At 56.8% G+C, this 8415-nt stretch overlaps 1 protein-coding gene across 6 annotated transcripts in view; it reads right to left on the bottom strand.

Annotated features, from left to right (window-relative positions):
- Positions 1-565: 565 nt before the first annotated feature.
- BEAN1 (brain expressed associated with NEDD4 1) overlaps positions 566-8415 on the bottom strand; it is a 35106-nt gene continuing 27256 nt past the window's right edge. For all 6 annotated transcript variants that reach the window (XM_077885808.1, XM_077885822.1, XM_077885816.1 and 3 more), the window contains exons 4-5: positions 3688-3838; positions 566-2785 (exon numbers count right to left, since the gene is read on the bottom strand). In XM_077885808.1, the coding sequence (XP_077741934.1) occupies positions 2446-2785; positions 3688-3838 (491 nt within the window). In that variant the 3' untranslated portion in view covers positions 566-2445. The remainder of the gene's footprint in view (positions 2786-3687; positions 3839-8415) is intronic.

Below are 8415 nucleotides of genomic sequence, written 5' to 3'. Positions count from 1 at the left end.
CGGGACCTTGCATGGGGCGCCGAGGGTGCACGCAGGGTGTGGTGGGCGGGAGGCAGGGACCGCCAAGCCAGCAGCCTCCTGGGCCGGGGCGGGGGTGGTGGGGTCCAGGTGCTGTTGCAACGGCCTGCTGGTGTGCTTCGGGTGCAGCGGGCGGCACCTTGCCCACCTTGCCGCCAGGGCTGCTGCGCTGGCTCCAGACCAGAGGCCGCCGGCCGCGCAGCGCGGCGTGGACAACAGGAGAGGTGGGATCGTGTGCGGGGGGCGGGGAGCTGGCCGAGGGGCAGGAGGGACGCCTGGGAGCGGGATGCCTGCCGGCCGAGCCCCGGAGCGCCGCGGGTGCAGGACCAGCTCGAAGCCGCCCGGCCGCAGACGCAGGTGCGCACCTGGAGCACCGGCAGCGGCCGCCGGCAGGGGGCGCTGTGGGCTTGGGCCGATGGGGGGGGAGGGGGCTTTTCTGGGATCCCACCCGCTCTCGGGGTGCGGGGCACCGGGTCTAGGGCTGTGCGGCTGGAGTTCGAGTGGGAGGGCAGGGCGACCGAGGAAGGGAACCCAGGCACGGAGAATGTTCGCTTTGCAACATTTTTATTGATACGATATACTTATTTGAACACAGAAAAGATACATTGTTGCTTATTTAGCGCTTAATCCAGGAACAAGAAAAGCTGTTAGCTCCATCCCTCAAACACTGATGAGTACTTAGGGATTTTTATCTTTTGTCCCCCCTAGTACTCTCTGGGGTTGCAGAAGCAGGATGCATTTCTTAAAAGAGTCTCATCCCTGGAGTGCATTTAAAGGCTATACAGTACAACAGACAGATATTTTTTGCCTAGAAAACAGTACACCACAGAGGCGGACAGAACTGCTTGTAAACAAAGTCCCTTTCCTGGCGGAGTCGGGTGCTCCAGGATGCCACAGGACCTCTGGACGGATTTCTTTCAGTTCTGCACCAGAAGAAATCCTAATTCTACAGAAAATAAAATTCACGATTGCCATCCTTGTCACCCTCCTTCTCAAGAAAGGGATTACTGAAATGTCTTAGCCCTTCAATAGAGAAATGGAAATGGGGAGAAGAGGATAGGTGCGGGCGGGGGAGGCAGGGTGGACTTGGACTCCACTTCCTGCCGCTGGCAATGCTGGCGGGACACTCCACAAAGATATTCGGCTGCCACCCCCTGGCAGGCTGGGTCTTCAGAAATCAGCTCTGTTACTTGCATGGTCTCTGATGGAAATTGTTGGGATTTGTGGGCCACTCTAGAAGCAGGCAAACCTATATATCTCTCTCTGGGGTGCCCTTGGCAGTGAGGCCCAGATACAGCCTCTCGTGGTGGCATGCTAGTATTTAGGGGGGCCCACTTCCCCTTCATTTCCGCAAATACCCTGGAGGGCAGGGCCAGAACACATCAGCTCACAATTCCCAGCTAGGAGCTGCCACCGTGGAGGACAGCCCAAACTCGGGCCATGATGGTCAGCTGGGCACACACTTAGCAAGGGGCCACTTCTCTGCTTCAGAGCTGTGCCCAGGCCACCCTTCTCTTCTTTGAAGACCCTCAGCCCTGGGCAGCGGTTGGGCTGATATGGGGACAGCTTTAACCCACCACCACCACCATCGCGTGCCCAACAAGGACCCTGCGTATCACCTGTCGTGTGGGGTGGGGGCCTCCAAAATAACTCCGCCAGCACCACGAGGCTGGGGGCACTGGGTTAGGGAAGGGGCAGGGTGGGTGGTGAGGGCCTGAGCCCCCAGACTCGTGTCCCTCACCCCATAAGTGGCAGAGTGGTGATGTTGTGGCTGCCCTGGAATTGAGGGAGAGGTACAGTGTGTAGCTGGACCTCACTGAAGCCTGTCCCACCAGCCAGGAGGGCACGCCGCCCTGCGGTGGGAGGGGCAGGCGGCTGACCTGGGATGGTCGAGCAGTTTCGGGAGGCAGAATCAGAGTTTGGGCACAGCCTGCCAGGTGAAGGCAGAGGCAAACAGGCCAGGGAGAGGAAGGAGCAAGCCCTTGTCCCTCTCCACCTGTCTTCTCCCAGCATTGTCTGCAGAGGCATTATCAACAGGCTGGGGAGGAGACGGGAGGTCAAGAAAGCTTCATTTTTAATGAAACCTTAGCAGATGGGTTTGTGTGGATGTCGGGGGGGCCTGTGTGTATTCACATGTCTGTACATGTGTGGTGCATATCTGGATGTGTGTGTACAGATTGTATATGTGTGTGTGGGGGGGCGAGTGCTGTGTGTGCATATCTGCATGTATATGTGTGTGTGTACAAACTGTGTATACATGTGTGCATGTGAGAGTGCTGCGTGTGCACATCCGCGTGCGTGTACGTGTCTGTGCGTGTGTGTGTGTGCATGCCCTTGTGAGCCCGTGTGTATGTGTGTGTGCATGTGTGTGTGCACGCCCTTGTGGCTCAGCCCGAGGGACCGGCAGGACCTGGCTGGCTGCATCTCTCACAGAATCCTCTCTGGACCAGAGGCCAGTGCCCGGGTTGGGGTGGGTGAGCCCTGGGAGCTCCTTAGCCCTGGTTCTGGTCCAGGCAGCGGCAGCAGACCTGATGCGGGGTTGACCCCACACACAGCCTCATAAGGGGGCAGGGTATCCATGGAGACGGTGCGGAGGCCACCAAAGCCCAGGATCCTCTGTGCCTGCTGGTATCGGCCGGGGCTGGGGCCGCTGCCCACATTCATGGCGCCATCCAGCACGGGGTAGGAGTCGGTCAGCGAGTAGGGCGGTGGGGCATCGGTCGGGATGTACAGCTGAGTGGCCCCTGGTCCCATGCACTCCTCATAGCTACAAGAGAAGAGGGTCCTTCAGGGCTCTGTAGGACCTGGCCTTAGGGTGGGCGTGGAGGTCTTTCCCCAAGGGCTGGGAGCCTGTCTACAGTGACAGCTGCCCTGGTGTGGACCAAGCCAGACCTCTGGCATGCTGGCTCTAATGAAACCTCTCGACTCCCCCCAGGAAAGGCACCCCAGAGCCACTGAGACTGGATTCTGGTCCTGACTCAGCCTGTGTTCCATGTGACCCTGGTGAGCAAGTCACTGAGCTTAGAGCATCTCCCCGGCTGGCACTCAGTGTGGGTGGCGCTAGTGGCAGCAACCTTAGGCTGACACTCCTTGATCTTAAGTCACCCAAGTCTCCCTTCCAGTTTTAAGGAGAACCCCAGGCTCCTCTGAAACCCACAGCTGAAGAACAAAAGAGCACCCACTGCCCCCCTCGCTGTTTGCGAGGCCAGAGAGGTCTCCTGGGGGGAGGAAGTGATGGAGGCCTTTTCTTCTTTTTTCAAGTACTATCCCATGGACGATCTGCCTGAGGGTGGCAGGGAAAACCCAAATGGCCCCCAGAGAAGAATTCTCTAATGGGACAGGGCCACCTGATGGACATGAGAACAGTTTGGTTACAGTGATCCCTGACCCAGTGGATGTGATTTGGGTTTTGGGGGTGCGTACGAAGGAGCTGGGGCCTGGACCCCCCACTCCACCCCTTGGTCCCAGCCTGAAGGACCTGAGCTCTTCTCTTCCTTCTTTAGTGACATCTGTTGTGTCATGCTCTGCTTCACTGGGACCTACTTGCTTCCACACCCAGAGATATTTTGCATTTACACCATTTGGTGTAATTTGGGGATGGGAGTGCTATTTCCCACGGGGGGTGGGGATTCACACCCAGTGCCCTCCTCCCCCATGCAGCCTCCTTACCCTGGTGGAGAGTCTGGGTACAGCTCTCGAAGCACTGTGGCATCCATGTCCCCATCAGAACTGAGCTCCAATGGTGGGGACCAATCCTCGACAGGGCTGCAGGTATAGCGTATCCTGTGGCTCGGGTGGCTGTACGTGTACCCATCGGACACTGCAGGGGAACGACATTCAGCCTGGGCGTTAGGCCAGAAACAGGGAGGTCCTTACACGTCCACCTGAGGCCCCCGAGACTCTTCTCCAACTCACCGCCTGGCAGCTCACCAAGCACGCTGCCTGTCATTCTCTCAGAGATAGTCCTAGAATGTAAGCACCCAGGCTGTGCTGGGCATGGGGGTCTGAGAGAAAGCAGAGCTGGCTCTGCCCAGGTGGAGCTCCCAGGGTGGTGAGCAGCCCGTCCTGGGGACAGCCCGGTACGGAGCAGTGTGTCATGAGATTTGATAGAGGCAGCGCTGGTCCTGGGGGAACACCGATGAGCTGACCTAGCCTGGAAGTCAAGGAGGGCTTCCTGGAGGAGGGGCTCCTAAAGTGGAGTCTTATCTAGGAATTAACCAAGAGAAGAGGGACAGGCCGGGCAACAGACACAGAACAGGTGGAGCCAAGAAAGGAGATTAGAAAGAAGAGTGTGGTGTGAAAAGGAAGCTTTGAAACCGTGGGGAAGGCCTGGGGTATGAAAGCTGGGGAGTCAGGGAATGAGGGCGGCAGAGGTCTCTGGGGTCAGGCCCTCCTACTCCCTGTACCCAACCACACATTATTCCCTTAGTTATCGCAGGAGAAAAGGCACTTCTGTGATGAATTCTGATGTATTCTCTTCTCTTTTGATTGTTTACCGTATACTAGCCCATCAAAGGCTCTGAAAAGTCCTGCACCTGAGAAATACATTTGACTGTGCTTATGCAGCATTTGACCAGAGTCTTCTTTTCTTAGATCTAGTAACACTGCTGAGGAGGTGCTGATAGAACAGAATCTCTTTATTCTACAAGTGTGAATCAAGAGGGAGGGTCAGGGCCTTGCCAGACGCCACACAAACAAGTTAGTGGTGGGACCAGAGGGCAGCTGGATATCCTGGCTCCTCACCCTGTGAGCTCTGCACCTCCCAGCTGCTGACAGTTCTAATAGCGGCTACGGGACAGTGGGAGCCACAAAGATGGGCTGAGCCATGAGGTCTCCCCAGCCAGTGGGCTCCCCAGAGAGTCTGAGAGTCCTCAGAGATCAGGACTCACAGCGGGTGGGCTCGCGGCCTCAGGTCAGCGCACACTGCGCCCCATGATACATTCTACAAGCTGAGGCTTCGGTGTAACTGTACAGCCTGCTCTCTCCACTCCCCTAATCTCTTTTTCCAGCTCCTGATACAACAGTGAGAAGAAAAATCTGGATTTTTCTTCTGTGGGTATAATCCCAGGGCTATCTGTGCACATCGAGAAAGCTCTCAGAAGAAAATATTCCAAACACGTTAACAGTGGCTCTGTCTAGATGATGGGATTGTGACCCTTATTTTCTTCTTTATATTTTCTGTATTTTAAAGGTTCTCCACGGTGAACACATATTACCTTTCTCCTAGGATAAAGGTACCCAATAAAGCATGCTATAAAAGGAGCTGAAATGAGATTTGTTTCCCTTTAGGGCACCAGCTGAAGGGAAGACTTCCTGGAAGAATTTGAGGAAGAAACTTGGGAAAGAAGGAATCACGAAACGGGGTGAGGACAGAAGTGGAACGTGGGCCTCTGCGCTCCAGTGCCAGGGAGGGTCCCGTCCACCTTGCAGGAGGCTGTGGCTTGTCTAGACCTTGGGAGAGCTAAGGCCATTTCCTGGACGGGGTGGGGTGGCCCTGGTAGGCATGCCTTCGAGCTGATGGAGCCAGGCCACACTGCCTCTTTCCTCTCTCCTTGGGCTGCTTTCCTTGGGCTTCCCAGAGGCTGAGCAGCTTAGGGAAGCTGAGGCATTCACCTAGCTCTCAGTGGCCCCAGTCCTGAGATGACCCAGCTCAGCCCAGACCGAGCTCCCAAGGAACAGCTGGAAAGGCTCCCCTGCCCCTCATTTCAACTCCTCAAATTTCTTTCTTATCCCTCTCCTCTCCATACTTCTGTGTCAGTACAGACCCTGATGGTCTAGGCTTCCAGAAGGCCCTCTAGCCACCTCATGGGGAGTGAGGTCTCCCTCCCCACTTCTTTACCAAAATTGAGAAACACTAGCTCATTATTTAACCCAAATCCGAGGTTAACACCCCTTGACAAGCCTGGGAGTGGGGAGCAGGGATTGGCATCCATGGGCACCTACCTCTAGTCTGCTGATCACACTCACCCTCACGGCCGTAAGAGGCACTGTAGCCACCTCCTGCTCTCAGACAGAGAAACTGAGGGGTGGGGCCACTTATCCTAAACCCCAGCAAGTGACAGGAGACCAGATCTGCCTCCTAAAGCTGAAGATTTCTCCATCTTATAGAAACAAAGTTTCATTCATTCATCCATCCATTCATTCTCAACCATTTATTGGCTCCTCTCTCTGTGCCTGGCTAGACTGCAAGGGCTCTGTGGGCAAGCAGAGAAGGGCCAACTTTGTCCTGAGGGTCATGGGGAGCCACTGAGGGGTGCCGAGCAGAGGATGGAAGTGTTCACAGTTCAGTCACTTGGGTCGCCTTGTGGAGAGTGCCTTGCAGGTGCCAGATTGGGTGGCTGGCAAGTGGTGGTGGCCAGTGTCACTGAAGTGGCCCTGGCTCAGGTTTTCTCAGGGGAGAAAGAATGGAAAGAGTTAACATGTATTGAGCATGCACTCAGAAGCCAGGTGCCGTGCTAATTTAGTCCTCACAGTAACTTGCAGGGGTGGCCCCCCGGTACCCATTGCATAGGTGGCCCACTTGACGTACACAGCGGTTGGACAACGTTCCCCAGGTTGTGTCGTAAAATGTGGAAGACAAAGGCCATTTGGATCCCCTGGCTCTGAGGAGGGCCTGTGAGACCAAGGAGAGATGCTGGGGGATCCCTGGCCGAGGATGATGGGTGGAGCCCAAAGCTGGCAGGTGGCTGAGATGGAGCAGGGGGTGGGTATAGAGAGAGGACCCGGGGCCAAGGCCTGGGCTCTGAGGGTCCTCGATATTCCTCTCCTCGGAGACCAGGAATCAGTAAGAAAGTCTGAGAAGGAGCCAGCAGAGAGGTGGGAGAGAGACCAGGAGGGCCTCAGTCACTGGAGCCAGGGGAAGGGGGTGTCTGGAGAACAGAAGGGTCCCCAGGGCCAATAGCGGATGCTTGTCAGCGCTCTGCTGTGTTCTCCCGGCATGCACAGCGTGCTTCCCTTCTCCTCCCCAGCACCCTTCCAGGAGGCCGGAGGACACTGTGGAGGGTGTCGGTGCCTCTGGGCCCCCTACTGAGTCCCCACAGAGGCGCCAAAGCAAGAGCTGAGAACAGAAGTGGGGCAGGGAAGCGGGAACCCCACAAATGGGTGCCCGCGGTGACAGGGCCGCAGGGCTGCAGCTGGGTAGCAAAGGCCAGACGCCAGACTTGGCCTGGCTGTGACCTGCTGTCACCCCGCCTACTCCAGAGATCAGGGCCAGGGCCTTGCCCATGTGGCACCTTGCGCAGGCTCATCTCTCTCCTTAAGGCCAACGTCGCTCTCTCAGACTTCAGCTTGGGATTTCCGGCGGGCCCTCTCTCATGCTCTCCGCACCGCCCAGGCGGGAACTTGCAGGCCGTTCAAGTGGGTGCTTTGGCTTCCCAGTCTTTAAAATGGGCCAGGGGCGCCACCTGGCCGGCCCAGTTGGTGGAACATGCAATTCTCAATCTTGAGATTGAGTTTGAGCCCCACATTGCAGAGATTACTTCAAGAATATATATATATATATATAAAATAAATAAGTAGCATAAGCTAACACAGCTCTCGAGGTGAGGAGGAAATGCGGTGGTTCCTTCCTCCACCCAGGAGCATCTTCTCTGGGTGAGATCCTGTGCTGGGCTGTGGGCTCGGCCGGGTGAGAGCTACACACAGCTGTGCCCTGCTTTCCCTGATGCAACCCAGATGCCCCATGACAGGGCCATTGGTAGGGCTGCGGATAAGTGTCAAGGAAGTACAGGGAAGGGCCATGCAATCCTGACTGGCCAGAGCAGCTCCCAAAAGAAAGTGGCACTTGAGCTGGGCCTGGAAGGACAACTGGCTTTTGTCAGTTGGGGAAGTACGGGGAATAGTGTTCTGGCCTAGGAAGAGCAAGTGCAGAGGCGTGGAGGTGGGAAGGAGCATGAAGGAGGTGCTTGGGGACAAGCCGGGGGGGGGGGGGGGGGGGGGGGGGGGGGGGGGGCGGCAAGAGTTGGGCCATGGGAGGCAGGCACGCTGTCGTCCTGGGCTTGACCAGCAGCACCCTGCTAGCAAGGGGGAGCGTGAGAGGGGGCCCTGGCTCCTTGTTGGGGGTGGGCCATGCTGGGCGGAGCCTTGCAATCCTTAAGGGTCAGGCTGGCGAAGCAGCTTAGAAACAAGCCAGGCCTGGTCTGGGGTGCTCCTGGCTTGTCTTCCTGGGGGACTCCTTGGCTCCTGGGGACTGGGGCTGGCTGAACTTCAGCAGCTGCCTTATTCATGCTGTTGCTTCTCTTTAGTTTCCATTGTTGGGCAGTGAGGGCAAACCCCTAACCTGCTGCACTTTTCTTCCATTGTAGCCATGTGTCCCCCGCCATGCTGATGTCTCTCTGGGTCTTGTTCAGAGGCCAGCTTCCTGCTCTTCTCTTCTCCCAATAGCATTGACAGAGGAAC

This window comes from Canis aureus, chromosome 3, assembly GCF_053574225.1.
Source record: "Canis aureus isolate CA01 chromosome 3, VMU_Caureus_v.1.0, whole genome shotgun sequence".
NCBI classification, from domain to species: Eukaryota; Metazoa; Chordata; class Mammalia; order Carnivora; family Canidae; genus Canis; species Canis aureus.
Note: the sequence above shows the minus strand (reverse complement) of the source record. Positions and strands in the feature narration are given on the sequence as shown.